General features: G+C 41.4%; 1 protein-coding gene across 1 annotated transcript in view; it reads left to right on the top strand.

The window, feature by feature from the left end:
• Positions 1 to 7417: 7417 nt before the first annotated feature.
• The window catches only part of ddah1 (dimethylarginine dimethylaminohydrolase 1), a 77785-nt gene continuing 65942 nt past the window's right edge, over positions 7418 to 19260 (top strand). Inside the window, exons 1-2 of the mRNA XM_085376062.1 lie at positions 7418 to 7571; positions 7708 to 8034. Coding sequence (XP_085232188.1) covers positions 7741 to 8034 — 294 coding nt within the window. The 5' untranslated portion in view covers positions 7418 to 7571; positions 7708 to 7740. The remainder of the gene's footprint in view (positions 7572 to 7707; positions 8035 to 19260) is intronic.

Here is a 19260-nt window from a genome sequence, read left to right as displayed (position 1 = left end):
ACCTTCGTGATGATGAGGGACTCGCTCTCCTTCTTGACAGAATCGATGATTGGATTGTTGTCACTGCTCTGCATCTGAGCGACTTCAAAGCCTCTGGCTGGGAAGTCTAAGCAGTTTCAACGTTGACCAATGCTTGAGAGATTCCAAGGCTCACTGTGACGGAAGCCCATTATCAGAACCCATCAGGACTGCATGACCTTCAGGAAGTCTAGACGGGTGGCAGCCCTCAGCTTCCTTATTTATGTTTAAGACACGGATGGACCAGGATCTACATGTTTAAACAACAGATTCCATTGTACTATAGCCAAGACAGATGTCATAACTAGCATGCAGTTTGTACTAGCAACATTTCCTTCTTCTGTCAGCTCACGGAGAAGCAGGAAATTTGATGAGTTACAGCTTGTTCGCATATGAATGGCTGCTTAGATTAAGCAAGCAATTAAAACGCAGAGTCCAGTTCTGAAGAAATATAAATCTGACAAGTTCACAAGAAGACAAACACATGAGATCACACTTTCACACAAATTTCTGATGTAACTTTGTGATACCAGACTTCCTGATTCATTAAGAAGGAAATCAGCTTAGTGAAGGTTGACCTCAAGTGCTTAACTGTTATATCATTGTTATATTGGCACAGACAGTGTTCACTACGGTGTTGTTCAAGGATATTTTTCGAAAGATAATTTCATTTTGGGTCTGATGATAATTTGGATTGTGCTTTCCTTTTTTGTTGTTTGCTTACTAGTGCTCTGAAATATGTTCTGATTCTGTAATCTGCTGTAGTTTCACATTGCACAAAGATGTAGTAAACCGAGGGTGCTAATTATCACGTAGTTGCCCATAACAGGTCATTTCCTTTGCACATCCAAATGCATTTCTGTGTTTGGTAAAAGATGGGAGGAATCTTTCGTCTTTTGCATTCTTGTTTTTTTAGTCATCAGCGACGCATCAGTTTTGCGTGAAAACACACATTTTTCCCCAGTGGCTATTTGAATACTTACAGTAACTCCAGCTTTGCTTTCCTCCCGTTGTTGTATACTCGTACTTTGCTTCCTGTTGAAATGTTATTTACTGCGTGAACCAGCAAAGCCAGAGAACATGCTAATCTTGAAATATAGTCGGACCATTTCCACAGCAGTCCTAAGAACCTTCTGGCTCTGTCAGCAAATGACAAAAGAGGAACCTCCTGTTTGTCCAAAAAACATAAAACATCTGATAACACGGAAACATGTCTTCCATTTCATCTTAAATTAATTATAGCTAAGACAAGTTCAAGGTAAAAATTCTCTTTGATACTTGGCTCCACATTTCTCTGAGGTTTAGTGCATTCCAGGAGTTGTTGCGCGATGAGGAGATTAAATGTACTGGTGTGTCTGATTTTGCTCAACCTGCCTGCTCTGATTGTAATGAACATGACGGATAACGTTAACAGATTCTGTGCAAACAGACAGAGTGTCTGGGTCTTTTCCTACACCAGTGTAGAAGTCATCGCTAAATTTATTGGGAACAATGTTTGGCTGTGAACTAATACACATTTGGTGTAATAGCAATTACTTATACCTGAAGGATTATCTATCTATCTCAAGGCCAATTCCCTGAATACGCTGATTGCGCTCAACTGTGGGTGTAAGTGCCTGTATATGGTCGATTAACTATAGTAAATGATGATAAATGTTACTGCATCCTCTTCTTTCAGTGAAACTTGGCTTGTTGATGCTGTTTAAAAGGTTTCATTCACAGGAAACTCGTATAGCTGCTATGTAAAATAGAATATCCATTGCTGTTCTTCTAGAATGATCAATTTTTATGTATGAAATTTATCCTATTACTTTATTTTTTTTATATTACTCTCTGTAATTAGGCACAGAGAGTGAAACATCCTTCGATCACCTGTGTAATCATGCATGTCACTTCAGACATCTACGATCTTATGATGAGTTCAATCATAACTGCTTCCGCAGCCCGCTGTGCCGCTTCAGATCCGTGTCTGCTTTCACCATTTTGATTATATAGCTGCACATTGTACCAGCCAGGTGTGCCTGAAGTATGAGGGCTTTCCTTCGTCTAAAGTAAGCCAAATTCCTCAGCTTGGAGAGAGAAAAAAGAGGCTTTCTTTTGTGCCACGTCCATCTGCGATCAGGAATGATGGGGAAGGGGAAAAAAAGAAGTCTGAGTGGGGGCAGGTGTTAAAGCTGGGCAAGTGTGGTGGTGGTTGGTGATCCTGGCTGGGGTGGGGAAAAAAGAAGAAGGAATGCGGGGCTTCTGGAATGTACTGGAATGTTTAGAGCAGTCGAGGATAATTGAGTGAATCTGGAACAAGAAAAGACAAACCCAGGTCCCGCAGTGGAAGAATGTGCTTCTGGGACGTCTGAAGAAACATTCCATCCATTCAGACAGCTTCACCGGGCCCAGAACCTTCCTTAGATGGCACCGTAGGGAATACAACTCCACCAGCCCACCTCCACCCATGCACCATTCCTTCTATACATACACATTTAACAGTGAGCTTCCTTTCAAATCCTTCTTTCCCTACATATCATACAACAAACTTCTCTTTTTATATATTTATAGTCTTTCCCTTTGAGTTATGTGTGCAGTATTTGTTTCAAGTCTGCCAAGATGAAAGCAGATACACGTCTCAAGAATATCAAGTTCAAGAATGAAGGTGTGCACACGTTTCCTTCATTTCGAAATGTATTTTGACCCAAGTTGGAATGGTGTGGGAATCAAATAGATATCTGCTACTCATCTGTCTTTATGTTCCCAGTTTTATCAAGATCCACACGCTATTCTTTTTGTAGTGAAGGTCTTTTGTGAAATGTATTTCTCAGGGATACAGTTATTTTTTCATTACCAAACTTAGTGTTGAGGTCAAGGAGATTCCTTACTTTGTTGGCAGCTCCTCTTCTGACATTACACTGTGGAGCTGTTTCACCTAAAATGTGAAGATGCGGGAATACTTATTATCAATCTGTCAGTGCAATCTCATCAGTGTTGTAAAGACGCTTGTTTTTCTTCATTCAAGGCATGATGATCAACTATTTATTGCTTTTTTATTGATGACAAGTAAAGTCAAGTAAAGTTTTGTGCTTTTAATATTTCTTCCTACATTTAAATTCCAAATTAAATGCTAAATGCTCTTTTTCAGTGCAACTAACTAACCTTCACTTTCTGCTTGTTCCTTTGATAAGCACCACCAAGAGGAGTCATAAAGTAGTTACTGCAGGTTTAATATAAATATCGATTTACCACAATGAGGATCATAATCAGAGGAAATAACACCACATACAGTGGTGAACAATGACAGCATTTCCATAATTCAGTAGTTCCTAGAACCAATTTTTACGGTAATAACTTGGAGTAATCGTTTTCTGCGTCTCACGTCACTGTTACACTGTTTCTTCTATGCGTTGAGGTTTATGTTTATGGACAGCTCTCTTAAGGTCCTGCCAGTCAGGTTGATGTTTGAACACTGTAAAACCTCTATTCTTTTGTTTTTCATTCTGTTTTAGATTTGCTGCTGTTCTTGGGATCATTATCCTTTGAATGACCCAATTTCAGGCAAACTTTAGCTGTCACATAGATGGCCTCACATTTGACTCTAGAATACTTTGTTATACAGAGGAGCTCATAGCCACCTTGGTGATTGCAAGGTGTCCAGGTCCAAATGAGCCATTCCTGTACTATAATGAACTTTAACATTTCACATGCTGACTGAGTCTGAGACGTGACTGTTGGATTTAGTTTTGTTATTTTTGTTTGTTTTCAGTTTCTCTGACCGTTGCGCTGTCTGACCTTGAAGTGAATTTTCCAGGATACCCACTTCCGAGAAAATTGCGGCATTGGCCTGAATGCTCCAAGCTAGCAAGCAGCCAGAACGTCTGCTTTTGTAGAGGCAGTCACCTCTGCTGATGGTCATCAAATCAAGTGCGAATCAAATTTGATTACCCTCATAATTACCCTGGAAGTATGGGACATAGTTTTTCACAGGACTGCATCCTGTGAAATGTCCCCCCACATAACTGTAATGTGTTATTAACAGGAACACCAACAAGCTAAAATGGTCTAAGTCAGGGGTGGGCAACTCCAGGCCTCGAGGGCCGGTGTCCCCGCAGGTTTTAGATGTGTCCTTGAACCAACACAGCTGATTTAAATGGCTAAATTAGCTCCTCAACATGTCCTGAAGTTCTCCAGAGGCCTGGTAACAAACTAACTGGAAGTGGACGCCAGTGCAAACGGGGCAGGTGCCGTATTGCTGCAGGAAGACCATCATGGTGTGGATCACCCAATCGGCTATTTCTCAAAGAAATTCAATGTCCATCAGCGAGGGTACAGCACGATTGAGAAAGAGGCCCTCTCTCTGCTGTTCGCATTGCAGCATTTCGAGGTGTATGTCGGTGGCAGTCCCTCGCCTGTGATTGTTTATACCGACCACAATCCCTTGGTATTCCTAATGCGGATGCGGAACTCGAACCAAAGGCTGATGAGGTGGTCCCTCCTGGTGCAGGACTTCAATTTGGAAATCCATCATAAAAAGGGCACAGAGAATGTGTTAGCGGATGCCCTATCCCGTGTTTTCCCTTAAACATGACTGTCCAAAACATCTACAAAGGAGATGTCTTTGATTTTGGGAAGGGGGGTGTTACGGCTGTGGCCATAAGAACACTGTGTGGGCTGTTTGTTCTGTGTCTCTTTACTGTGTTTAAGACTCTTTACGGGTCCCTCCCCTAATGAAGAGTAGTGAGCAGCTGATTGGACCATGGAACAGGTGACCACATTCAAAAAGCCGCTCTGACAGCTCCAGGGAGAGAGAGAGAGAGAGAGTGTGGAACGAGCGAGTAGCCTGACAGCCGTCGCAGTCCTGACCCTGGTTTTCCCAGCCTGTGTTTATCTTGTGTATTTGTGGGAGTGTGAATTGTAAAAGCCGCTCCTAGTGCATTAGCTGAGAGCTTAGGCACTCGTGGGCTGAAGCGGAAGGGGTGAGCTGCCTTTTCTTTTGGAATCGTTTTCTCCTGTTTTCTTGGTCAGGGAGCGAGGGATAGCTCTGTCATTTGTTTGTTCTTTTTTCTTTCTTAGGGTTTAGTTAGTCTTTTCTGGTGGGACTTAGTTGGTTTTGTTTATTATTTTGGCCTGGGCTCACCCTGGAGCTATGCTTCTTGTCCTTAAATAAAATCACTTTTTTTACTCACAACTGGTTTGGATGTTTGGCTTGGGAACCAGGGCGGGGATTTGTCTCTCTCTCTCCTCCAACCTTATGTGCGTCCCTACCCGCCTAGACTAGGGGCGTAACATAAATGGGGGCTCGTCTAAGCTTGGTTGGCTCGAAACTTTTTAAATTTTAATAAAAAGAAAACAGAAGTGTTGGTGTTTGGACCCAGTGGTCCCTGTGAGTCCTCCTCTGTTGTTTTAGGATCCCTGGAAGTCTATTTTAAATCTGTTGTTACTGACCTTGGTTTTAAGTTGGACAGTGATTTTAAATTGGACAACCAAATCAGAGCAGTGGTGAAGTCCAGTTTTTATCATTTAAGGCGACTGGCAAGACTAAAATCTTTTCTTTCGAGGCAGCACCTTGAAACAGTGATCCATGCTTTTATTTCTTCCCGCCTGGACTACTGTAACTCACTTTATGTGGGGGTCAGTCAGTCATTGCTCTCACGTCTGCAGCTGGTTCAAAATGCGGCTGCACGACTCCTAACAGGAACTCGAAAAAGAGAGCATATAACCCCCGTGCTGGCCTCTCTGCACTGGCTGCCTGTGTCTTTTAGAGTTAATTTTAAAATTCTTATGTTTGTTTTTAAATGCCTACACAGTCTTGCCCCGCCTTACCTCTCTGAGCTTCTTCATCCCCACATACCCTGTCGGTCTCTCAGGTCAGCTGACCAGCTGCTCCTGGAGGTACCGAGATCCAGGAGGAAGCTCAGAGGGGACAGGGCCTTCTCTATTGTGGCTCCAAAATTATGGAATAATTTGCCCATGCATGTTAGAGAGGCCCCTTCACTGTCCACTTTTAAATCACGTCTTAAAACCCACTTTTATTCCTTGGCTTTTAACCTCAGTGAGACTTAGTTTCTTTTTTTTAATGCAGTAGTTATTTAATTAATGATTTCACTCTTCTTTTATTTGTTTTTTATTTATATCTCATGTAATTTTATTTTACAGTTCCAATGTACAGCACTTTGTGTCAGCTGTGGTTGTTTTAAAGTGCTTTATAAATAAAGTTGATGATGATTGTTAGGTATTTTAGTACCATGGTAGCATTTACTGGATATTGTTTTATAGTGACATTATACAGGAAAACTCTGTCATTCAATAAGGCCCCTTTGTTTTAGTTATTTTTCTCTTTGACCCAAGAATTGATGTGTGAGAATCACAGGCTGGTACAAGGTTGAAATACCACAGAGATCACTCCCTCAGCTACATTAGTTTCTTAATCTTTTAGACGCCTGTTGAAGGCCAAATGGTTTGTTTCAGATTTCACTAATGAAAGAACTCTTTGTTTTGTGCCTTGAAAATATGTCGCTGAGATAATCACAATTGTAGCTGAACTGATACACTACACAAAGGATGCTCCTTCACCCATGGGCAGGAAGACGCTGCCTTATCTTGGTCTGTACTGGTTTAAACTGATAATCTGCTGTCTCATGAATTTTACCCTCTATATAAACTGTTATACTTGTGAATAAAGTTGAGTCAATTTGGGAAGACAATCTGAAGCAGTCTCTGTTTTCTTGTTCTCCCAAGCTGCTCCCGAGCTCGTACTAACACGCTGAATGGCATGCTTGAATATTACTTGAGAATATATTTGACTGTGTTACAGACTAAGGGACATTCTCTGCTGATAGGTGAAGGTACATTCTCTGCTGATAGACGTCCACGCCTCGAAGGAAGTCGATCCACGGATTAGGCCCTGGAAACCGTTTCCTTCAATGATGATGATAATCATGTGATTCAGGTGTGTTGACCCAAGGTGAGATCTAAAACCTGCAGGACACCGGCCCTCGGGGCCTGGAATTGCCCACCCCTGGTCTAAGTATTCCATTTATTAATTTTATTATTTATTTATATTTTTATATTTCTATGGATGATGCACTGATCGCACACCACTTTTAATTTCGTTGTACCTGTGACAAAGACAGTAAAGACATTCTGATTCTAATTGACCAGCCAACAGTCCACAGCATTATTTACAACCACATATGAAGGGAAATGTATGTCCTTCTATAACTGAAAAGCTACATCCGGGTAGTGTTTTGCATTTTCCTTGGCAAAAAAAAATCTAACAAACCCTTTTTGTTTTGTTTTCTGATTTGTCCCTACAGAGATATGGAACCTGTATTTTTCCTTGTTAATGATTTGAATAGACTGTTAACTCGGGTTTTACTATCAGGTTTTGCTCTGTTGATCCAGTGGATAATTGATTGAGCCATAGGCTCATGGGGTCCTGGGCTGAGCGCCTGGCTGAGGGCTGACAGACTCAGGCTACACGTGATGGTCGGTGCGCGTCACCGAAGCGCTGTCGCTCGCCTGGAGACTGGAGCAGGGCTGACTGACACTGTGTGCAGCAGGCTACTGTAAATAAAGAATAAAAGCCCAACAAACTAACAGGGAACAAATAAGCAAGCTAGGAATTATCGAGTCAGCTGACTCTAGTATTTTTCTCTCTCATTCATTCGCCGAGTTGTCTCTCAGGGTGTTTTTTTTCTCCAGATTTGAACGTGCCAAGTAAAGGGAACGCAAAACATGGCTGGTTTGATGGCAGGTTTCGGTCATTACACCCACGCCGTCGTTCGGGGAATCCCTGTGTCCCTGGCCAAAGAAGCGCTGCGGAGCAGCCAGACGGAGGTGGACCTGGCCAAGGCGGTGAAGGAGCAAGAGGCTTACGTCGAGGTCCTGAGGACGAGGCTCGGGCTGGAGGTGGTCGAGCTCCCCGCGGACGAGTCGCTCCCGGACTGCGTGTTCGTGGAGGACGCGGCCGTGGTGTGCGGTGACACGGCGCTCATCACCAGACCCGGGGCTGAGAGCAGGAGAGGAGAGGTAGGGCAGTGTCAGCATGATTCAGTACGACGAAAATAAAGTTTGATGTGAAAGTGGAAAGGAAGGCGTCCTCCCGCCTCCTTTGTCCGCTGTGCTCACTTGGCATGCAATTAAGCTGCAGGAATAAGCAGCTGGATGCACTGGCATCAAGATATACAAGTGGGTGATGAGGGTCACAGCACGTAGGTGGGTTATAAACATATATTTTTACCAGTTAATAACATCAACGAAAACGTAAGCATGAGTCAGTTTCTAATTAACTTAAATAAAATCGGATGTGTAGTATTTAATTCATCCTTAAACAAGCTTGGATTCAGATTTTGAATTTTACAGCCTGGAAAAGAGCTGCACTATTCAAAGCTATACGTGAAACCAGCTGTATGTATACTAGGCAACACATATTAACCCAGTGCACTGTGCACCAGCCTTTAAACAGGAATTATGCTCATTACTTATATGAGGCAACGCCCATATTAAAGACAATGCTGCTTTTGTTTTTAACATAGCACACTACAAAAACTATATAAAAAAGTGACAGTTTAAAAAGAACTGAGATGCTGAATGTTCATGCACTTTTAGTATGTATTGCCAACTTTAACATCATATTGTTTCTGTGGTATGGAGAGCATTAATGTCAGAGCATCCTAGAAGCCAAGTAGCTCAGATTCTGGCTGATTAGGAGTCTGATGAGATGTCAAGAGGAAGAGCAAGGGGGAGGTGAATTTAGGACTCCACAGAAATGAATCAATCAATCCATTTTTTCTGAAACAAGACAACAGTATGAGTGCACTTGGTTGCCTAGTGAGGCTGGCTGAAATGTAGGGTGTGTGTGTTTATGTGTGTGTGAATGACAATGAGGGAAATGGTAGGATGGTTTCTGTGAAAGCCCCTGTCATTTCACATCAGAGTTACTTTGCTTGGCTCACTGGTGCTAATGGTCCCCGGCCTCACTGGCGGCGGGGATATTGATTGAAAAGCTCGGCGCTGCTACCTTCAACCACCACATTTCATTTATGTTGAGCGCACTGCCCATTATATTTGCGTGAACATGTTCCAAAGCCATCAGCGCACTTTCACTGTGATACTTTATAACCTTTAAATGTGATTTTTTTTTCTTCTTCTAGATTTCATACACAAAATTGCAGCGGTTTGGTGTCCAGCCTGTGTTCAGCTCATGAGAAAGTTTCATTAATTAAAAAAAAAAAGCAAAAAATTTTGGAAACTTCTGAGATATAAGAACATAAATGTTTGCAAAACAGCCACAGATGGATTCTAATGAGTAAATGACTCCTGTCTTGGGTGGAATTATAAATGACTTGGCTGAACTGGATACTTATATTCGTAATGAGATATAATTTTCAGCGCAAATGACACATCATTATGATTGTGCGAGTTAAAGCCCCGTGGGCCGTAGGATACGCTGTGAAAAATCAACAAATGGCTTTCCACACTAAAGGGAGCAGAAAAGCTTTTGTTCCACAGTTAATGTTATGTGGCAGCTTGGCAGTGAGTGATAAAGGAATGTTTCTGCTTGTTCATGTGTGCGTGCAGAGATGAGAAGCTTTTCTGTGTAATGTCATTTTGGGACTTTATATATACATGGAGCTGAACAACCGTTCCCAGTGTAATGCTCTGTTTTTAACACAGCTATAGGGTTTTAAAAAATGGACAAAATGCTCTGCTCCTTGTATCTCCTGCACACGTATCACCAAAACATGTGTCATCAGCTTGTTTTCCTGCCTTTCATTCAAACACAGTCCGGTTTTCTTCACACTCTTATCAAAGTCAATGCTTACAGAGCTCGACTACAACATATTCATGTCTCTCCTTACCAATTATTGCTGATAATTTGCTCAGACGAGACAAGGGTTTATTGATTTTTACTTATTGAAGATGTATGAAGGAAGGCTCAGTGCAGGTTTCAGGAAAAGCCTCGTCGCCGCTCGCGATTAAGAAAGTAAGCGAGCCTCTATCATTGATTCTTTTGAAATAACCAATCAATCAATCAAAGCTTTATTCGCCACATGCAGGTTGCCCTGCAGTGAAATGGGACCCCCCCCCCGGGGTACACGTCCTTTGGATTGTCGAGGGAAAGCAAAACTTTGTTCCGAATGTAAAGTGTGTTGATCAAGCGCTTTAGAGAGCTCGTGTGAAATGACACGAGGAAATTAATGTGGGAATTCAAAGGTGTCACTTGCTGTGTTGTTATTATTTTAGTCTTGGTTATTGGTTTCTGGTCCATTAGATCTGCATCAAGTTTCATTTGCTCATGTTATTGCAATCCTCTTGTCACTACATGGCAGATTAACAAGTTGGTTTGTGTTATCTGACTTTTCCTCTCTGTTTTTCAGGATACTTTTTTTTGCATTTGATCAAATGCATTGTAGATTTTAAAATTGTTCAGCTCTGTAATTTCTCAAAGATTGCTAGAATCTTTTCCATTAGGCTTTTGCTTAAAAGCTTTTCTATGAGGAGAAATGTTTGTCTAAATTGATTGCATTATTGGGTACTACAGCCTGGAGCTCTGTATAAACCACTCCAACAAAGAGCCGAAGCTATTTTTCCCCTGAATGCCGAGCATTAGTATGAATGCTTAACTGACAGAATTCACTGAAAGAGGAGCTGTGGATTGTCATATGACCTTTAATTTCTTGCTTATTTATGCGTCATAATGAAAATGGCTCTGTTTTTTTGGCTTTAGTTACTCCGTGAGGAGCTGGGATGCCAAACCGTTTGCGTATAATGTCGAACATTTTCGAAAAACAGAGATGGAAAATATTTACTCAAGGTCCCCAAGAACATTCGTCTGAAAAACAGTTTTCAGCTTTGAATGCATTTTGTTCCCAGAAAAGTAGTAATTATAAGATTTTGCTTTGACAGCTTGCGAGCTTCCCTTTTCAGATTGCAAACAGCCACCTTGTGCTGTGTTATTACGGCAAATTGGTTAGCTTTTCGAGGCCAGTGACAAACATGAGCAGAGCTTTGTATTAAGGATGACTTTCTCTTTGTGACAGATGTTTTTATCAGGTTTTTTTTGGTAATTTTTTGTCTGTTTCTGCTATTCATTGAGTCTTTTTTTTAACCATCATTCTTGTCGCTTCACCAGAGCTGTTGCATGTAAAGTCCTATGCCACCATGGCCCACTTGGCTCATGACTGGTGTTGACCGCTTGCGAGCTGAGGACTCACACAAAGTACTGACAGCACAGCAACAACAGGAAGTCTCACTGAGCTGTGCTCTGCATGCAAAGAATGAATAACAATAAATAAGGAAAAGGAAAATACCCCCGTGACCCACTGACCACATTTCAACCTATAATTTAATGACAAGTGAATCCAGCAGAAATGAGCGTGCTGCAGATGTGCTGTGGATGAGCCTGCATGATTGTGTTGTTGCTCCTCTCTTCAGAAGCTCTGACGCAGGTTTTGAACTGCTGGCGTCCTCGTGCCAATCAAAACTCGCATGTTTTCGCTTGCGTAAATACTTTATTGATCCTGCTTTCAGCAGCAGCTCAGGTTCATCTTTACATGGAGGACAGTTTTGCAAAGGATTTTTAAAGGGATTTTAAAGTACAAGCTTATTCAACTGAACTGAAGTTAACTTTTGGATAAAAAGGTCACAAGTTAGAAATATGTCTAGTTTGTCCCCCAAGTACAAGGTGTGATCAGTTCCATATTTGGGCTGGCTCACATTTTTTTTTTTTTTTTTTTTTTTTTTTAAACACAGACAACAAACAACAGATAACTCATTTACAGCATAACAAAGTGTAAATAATCATGTGGGTTTAAAATTTTTTTATTTTTATTTGGTTGATTGATGGCTGCTGGAGCAAAGCGTGGCTTTTCCTGCATTTTGGGACTAAAGGCCGGCATCCAGAAAGCAGAAACTGACTGCGTAAAGGGTGTGAGTCAAACCAGCCAGCCACTCAATGTGATAGAGTGAGTTTGTGTTTCCTAGAGATAAGTAACAGTGATAACAAAATTAGGTCAAAGAGAAGTCAAAAGGGCAATAAAATCAGGTCGATGTGGAAATAAGAAAAGTTCTTTAACAGTTCAAAAAAAGAAATACCTGATACAAAATGTTCCTCTTTGGGGGTTCTGTCTTGTGTATGCACATATGTGATTTCATTGAGGGTACCAAAGAAAGCGTATATGTGTACCAACTTTTGTGCTGTGACCCAGACCGAACAGCAGCTGAAGAGTCAGTAGCTAGAAGCTGGAAGGAGAGGGACATGACGGCCTTAAACTTCCCATTCATGTTACAGACGTGCCCCCAACTGTCGATGAGGAGTTCTGCTGTAACATCCTGAGTTGTCCAAGTGAGACGTTCCCACTGGAATTGAGTAGCACACAGTGGACTGCTCTTTTAACTCTCTGGGGAGATCCAGGACGCATCACGGACACAAAAGTACAAATGAGACCTGAGGCTAAAAAAAAAAAAAGAGGAAAAAAGGCTCCCCAGATCAATATAATATAAAAATGTTTCTATGATTTTTATGCTCGTTCTCATTATTGCCAGTTTTTTCTTTTACATTTATCCCAAACATGTTGGTCAGGGTATAAAAAATGTCTTCATTTGACCCTTGCTGTAAGAAAACCACACTACCAAACAGAATCTTATCATTTAGTCTCCACTCTCACTGTGGCCACAGCCTCGCATTGGCCTCTGAAACAGGCAGCTGTTGGACATGGCACAACAAAATTAGTTTTCCTCCAGAGAATAACTGGGTTCATTCTCTGTGACAGAGTGCAGAGCAGAGTAATCACAGTCAACCTGCTGCTCTTCACATTCAGTCCAGCCCGTTAGTGCACATTAGAAAAAATGGTTCCTTTGCCCTTGGTGATCTGCTGTCTGGCCACAAAGATGCCAAAGTTGAACATGTGACATGGATTGTGTGTAAAAATGTTGTTTCGAGTCAAGATATGTTTTTTCTTTTTTCTTTTTTTTTAGATTTAAATATTGCTTTTTGTCTGTTTTCAAGCTGGAGATGAAAGTGCAATTTCACGGCAGAACAGTTCTAAAATTACACTGTAACCTCTAATCTGCTCGAACCATAACCTCCGTTTCATCACTTCGCCTGCTGCCGAGCGAGCAGGTTGTTCAGACTTTCATAATTACGGCACAAGCACGGAAATGTGGCATTTCTGCCTGTGAGAACCCAAAGGTAGATAAAATTTGGGTTGTAACTTTTGCTCGAGAATTAGCCAGCCGTAACAGTGTTGCTTCAGCAGACTCGTGGTTTTCAAGCGTCTCACTCTGGGATTGCTTCCTCTCGTAGGGTGGATGGAGATGCTCTTCAATCCTTGGGAGTGACGCCTTGGTGGATAGAAGGTGTTTTCACAGTAGTGATTTCTGCTGAACTTTTGAACTGCGCCGTATAATTGTCGCCCCAGTAACTACAGACAGCTGACTTTTTTTTTTTTTTTTCGTATTCTTACCTGGAGCATCAGGTTGTGCTGGCAGCCTCTGAGTCTGACAGCAAAGTCGAGTTTAATTGCCTAGAAAGAAAATCCCTTCTCTGATCCTCGACCCTCACTTTTTATGTTTTTGCTCAGGCAAAAAAAAAAAGACCTTAACTTGCAGCAGCTAAGCAGGCAGGCGTGCGGGATTTAGTTTTATCAAGTAGAATTCAAAGCTTCAGTGAGGTAATTACTGAACTCCTCCTCTGACACTGATGTTTTAAGTGTGGCCCCTAAATATTTAGAGTGTGCTACTTGAGACCTACTGTATCTTGTAATAGCACACGGCTTAAAGGGCGACTGCAAGTTGCCTGGAAAATAGCAATCATTTAAAAAGTGCTAAAAATCTGTCATAACTGAGTGTACAAGACTTGGATGTCTCCAGGTGTGGAGACAGGATGGAAAATCCTGCTCCACAGACACAATATTTAGGTCATGTTTTTATAGACGTAATATTTAGGTTCAGTCCACGTAGTTTATGCTTCCACGTGGGCCCCCTTTTCCGGTCATGCTTCGTGTAGCTACCCCCACAAGCGAACACCAGACAGCACATGAGCCTTGTTTTGACTAGACGGCCTTTTGCAGATGCCGATTCCTCGCTGCCCTCCCCTGCTCTTATACGACTTCCCTAACAGAACCGAACTGGCTTCCTTTGCGGAGACTTAACATCCGAGTGCGAACGTCGGAGAAGGGCGAGACATCTGAAATCCGCCAGCAGCGTGTGGGACGGGGTCTACGTGCATTCCCCAACTGTCTGTAACATTCCTACCGCATTTAACTTGCCCTTCCTCCCGCTGTTTGCCTGTCTGATTTCCTCGTCTGGATCTTTCATTCGTAACATCTTGGTGCCGCTGCTTTCTCCCATCCTCATTCATTCTTGAGACCGTCAAAGCATTAGCTGTACAGTCTCGCTCACATAATTGCCTACATTTATATTAATGGACTAACTGTTGTGTTAAATCACCCACTTAGTAATGTAGCTTGTTCGCCACTCAAAAACTATAAGTCTCCTTTTGACTGACTTGTATAGGATGTGTAGAAAGTGCTATAAATGTTTCCCTCGCTGACTTGAAATGAAAATACACACATTTTACTAGATAAAATAAGTTAATTTGTAAAGGTGTAGTAAATCAAATCAAACCACACCGAACGTTAAGTGATCCACCTCTTTAGTTTTCTGCATGGGTCAGCCAGCACGTGCCGGGGCTTTGCCTCTCATGTGGGTTGTGCAAAGATGGAAGTGGGTGAACAGCCTAGACAACCCTCCCCAATAATCTTGGACCACGCCCACTTTTAGCCCCAGGTTCACCCACCGCAACCCCTCCAACTCAGCATCAGCGCGGCAGCCTGGGAGACAGATGTGGGAGACTCGTGAACAGGAACTCCTCTCAGCCTCGCGGGATGACCCGGTCACACTCGGCTGTCACCGTGGGTGTGCGAATGTCTGGTTTGGTATGTGAGACCAAGCAGTGGAAGACATAGGAAGTAGGCCAGGCATAGACAGCCTTGCTGAGGTCAGAAAGGGTGCAGAATAAGTAAAGAAAAAAAGTTGTCCTTTTTTTCACTTGAAGTTTTGGTAATGTGAGAAAGGCCCATTTAGTTTAGAAAAATGATGTGCTGTGTAGTTTTCTCCTTACTTTTGAACGTTTTTCTACTTTTGTCTACTTTCTGATCTCGGATCCATCAGACTACAAATTCAGAGTAAAGTAATACTAAGTGGAGATTGATACATATTTTCACTTTTCAGTGGGCAAAGAATTTTTCATTCTAATTTAATAATTTAAATTTCCTTTAAAAATGTCCTTGCCCTTGCAGTCTTAGCAATGTTTCTCTTGTGATTTGAAATATTTGCTTTAAGCTTTGAGCTGGTGCATTGCCGTTTTTACCACATCTAAAGGGAAGTTTCACTGACCTTTGATTCCAGGAGTGCCAATGAAAGTAAATATGTAAGCTCACAATCCCTCTTAGCACCTGTACTTCAAGACTTTACCATTTATAAGTGGAGCAATGCTGGCTTTTGGGGATTTGTACTCTGAGGCATGCATTAATATGGAAAAAGTGTTAAAGTGATGTGAATTCACTGACCATGTATTAGTTACACATTGCTAATATTGGGTTAGCTGCCATTTTTGCTTTCTGAACTGTCTTAATTCATCAGTGCATCGATTACAAAGGTGCTGGAAACATTGAGAGATGATGTGACTCTCCTGTTCTATCACATCCCAAAGGTGCTCTGTCCAAGTCAGATATGGAGACTGTGGAGGCCATTTAGATACACAGAACAATTTGGCATGTTCAAGAAATGTCATGCCGAATTCTGACCCTGTTGTCCGAATGTCACTGAAATCGAGACTCATGAGACCAGGCTATGTTTTTCCAGTCATCTATTGTCTCATTTTAGTGAGCCTGTGCAAGTTCTGTGTTCTCAGCTGATAGGGGTGACACCCCGTGTGATGTTCTGCTGCTGCAGCACACCTCCTTTAAGGTTTGACATGCTGTCCATTCAGAGATGCTCTGTGTGCTTTGGTTGTAGTGGGTGGTTATTTGAGGTTCTCTTGTCTTCTTATCAGCTTGAAGCTGTCTGGCTATTTTCCTCTGATCTCTGGCATCAATGAGGCCTTTTTAACTTAGTTGTGTAGGAAAATCCCAGCATGTCAACAGTTTTTTGAAATACTTAGATGAGCCTGTCTGACACAACAACCATTCCACATTCAAAGTTACGTAAATCCCCCTTCTTCCCCATTCTGACACTTAGTTTGAACTTCAGCGGGTCGTCTTGACCATGTCTATTTTTTTTGAAACACAAGCATCTCTAATACTGAAAACTCCAGTAAGCATTTATCTTGGTATCCCGTAATAAACTAAAAGCTGCTGATGACAAAATGTTTGCCTCTGCCACATTTTACTACAGTTAGTAAATCAAGCTGAAGTCAGAAGGCTAACTGAAATATATTAATGCTCATTTTATTATCTTTCTCTCTGCTTTCTCTCTCAATGTTTGACTTTTCACTCTCACACGTATCTTTTATTCTCAATCTTAAAAACAAAATACTCTGAGAGACACAAAGGGAATATCTCAAGCCTTCCAGGCTACAGCCTCTTGTCTGTCAGGCTATTTGACAGTTGTGTTTAAATGCCGAGTTTCCTCCGCTGTCACTAAACAACAACTTCATGCACTGGAGCTGACATTCAAAATGCAAAAGGTTAAAGGTCATCTTCACTGAAACACCACGATATTCTGCATGAACATTTTTCTGGTCATTAACCTGTAAAACTAATAAAAAAAACATATGATGCTAAACTTTGTTGTTCTGCTATTAAAATCCTTCAAAGTCTTTTGCTTGGTGACTATGAGATGCTAGTTATAGTTTTGATATATTTATTTGAATAATTTTAGGACAGCCGGAGATTTACTGACCCTAGTTTGCTTCCTTTCTTTTTTATGTGAAGACAAAAGTGATAAATTGAGGGTGAATAGCCAGCAATAGTGGTGAAACAATTGTTTACTGCTCTCTATGTTAGCATGCTAATAAGCATTAACACAGAGTGCTGCCCATCAGGCTGAATGGAGTCCACAGACTGCGTTTAACCAGATGAGAATGTTACAGACTGTCGGCCTGGAGCGGAAAAACTTTGGAAAGCTCCCCCTTTCCCGCCTACCTCTTTGGACACTATTATTTAAGTTTCTAAATTCAGATTTTCTCCTTCTTTGTTGCCTTAAAGGTGCAGGCTTCTCTCTTATATCTTCATATCGACTCTTTCCACTTTACCTCCAGGTAAACCTCTTTCCTTATGTAGAAAAATGGGGGTGTGGCTGTATGCACATAGTACGCAGATTGAGCCTATTGATTTAGAATAACTAACATGTGCATGTTGGTAAGAAGATAATCTGCTGGTGCCCACATGCCTTAAACCTGATATGGCATGCAAACAGACTTTTGGGGCGTTTTTGACACACTTATTAATAAATGAGGGTCAATATGAGGATTGTGTTTCTATACTGATTTTTGTCACCACCACAAGTGTTCAGACAAATCTGTTCCATGTGTTTGAAGAAAAATTGGTGGATATTCACTGCTATAAAGATTTACTCCTTCAGGACCATGAAAGTTTGCAGTTTCGAGGCAATCCAACCCAAAGTGGTGGATAAGTCAACAGAGCGACGGAATAAAATTGTCCACAAAGCTAAGCAGCTAGCATGCTTAGAACGTATGGCTTATACCTTCTCTGGTAAAGAACTTTCTGCTGTTGTCTCTTTATAATAACTGATCATTTGCTGAAGCTTTAACTGCTTTTATTTTTTCTGGATTTTAACATTCAGACAGATGACTCTGTGTTGATGAAAAGCGCGTTCAAAGTACCCCAAAAAGCTAAAAATGTGTCTCCACAGTGGGTTTACAGGTGTGACTCTGTCAAAATACTGCTCATATCCTGCATGTAATTATCACCAGGCGCTGACGTGATGCTGTTTTTTCCTCAGTTGGCAGTTTAAACCGACAAAACATTAAAGGAAGTCTGTATCAGGCTACTAACTTAAATAGACTTTTTTTTTTTCCAATGAGCTCATACGAGCTGAAATAATGTAATTCTGCACACAATCAGTAAGTGTTGTAAAAGCAAGGTTCATTATAGTGTTGATAGAACATGGTCGAAACTGTTTTGCTTTTGGCGCTTGGTTTCTGTTCGAAACAGTGCCTCGCTCCTGGCAACCTGGAGCCACATCAATAGTGAAGTAAGTGATGAAACATTGAACTCAACCAATTAAAAACAAAAGTAAATGAGGCACAAGTTGAAGCTTAACTTCAAGGATTTTGTAACTACTTTAATTTTTCCAAGTGCTACTGTAACTTTAGGCCTTCTGTGTCAATTCCACTGGAAGTACACACGGCACAAATTATTAACCCTTTTATTTCACGTGCTTGTGGTCACATCAGAAGATTAAGCGTAACCAAGCCCTTGATGGCAGCTTAAACTAGGTAAGCCTTTCACACTGTTGTTAGCAATTAACAATATAACTACTCTTTGTGCGGACCAAAAACAAAAAGGTGGCACTCACACAGAGCTGCATATGCTGCTTATGAATGTGTGTGTTCAATTCCACCCATAGAAAAGCACCTCCGTCTGCAGACACGTGTATTTAAGGCCATATTCCCCATCTTATCTTTTGTCTCTGATGTGAACAGCAGTCGTGTCGTGTAGATTTTGTGCTTCATTGCTGGATTGAGTCCTGGGTTTAGTTCTGTTTTCTACTTCGTTTTAGTTGAATATGCAAAGCCTCCAGAGCACTGCCCAGGCAAAAAAACAATGTTTTTACATCTGCTCAGCTCTCAGATCACAGAGCCAATATTGTTTCAAAATTATCTTTCTGACGGGAACATGAAGCCATTTGTTTCTGCAGCACGTTCCAGTTTCCCCTTCATTCCTGTCATCATATCTCTCCTGTTGTCTCTTGTCTGCAAAATGTCCTTTTTCTTTTTTTCTTTTTTTTCTTTTTTCCACAACAAACATGTATTACTGCTGGAGATTTGTATGGAAGATCCACGACTGAACAGGAATGCATCTTTGCACTTGTTGAAATGTTCACTAATCATAAACTGATGATAATCATCACTCTGTCAATGATGAATGCTTCACGCACTGCAAAAACTCAAAATCTTACCAAGTATATTTGTCTTATTTCTAGTCAAAATTATCTCATTACACTTAAAATAAGACACAATCAGCTACAGGGCAACATTTCAGTAAGCTAAAGGAACTTGTTTCAAGA

The sequence above is a fragment of the Diplotaxodon limnothrissa genome, linkage group LG17 (genome assembly GCF_057381915.1).
Source record: "Diplotaxodon limnothrissa isolate DT_005_m linkage group LG17, D_limnothrissa_male_GT1.1, whole genome shotgun sequence".
NCBI classification, from domain to species: domain Eukaryota; kingdom Metazoa; phylum Chordata; class Actinopteri; order Cichliformes; family Cichlidae; genus Diplotaxodon; species Diplotaxodon limnothrissa.
The sequence above is the reverse complement of the archived record's forward strand: the minus strand, read 5'-3'. Positions and strand labels throughout refer to the sequence as shown.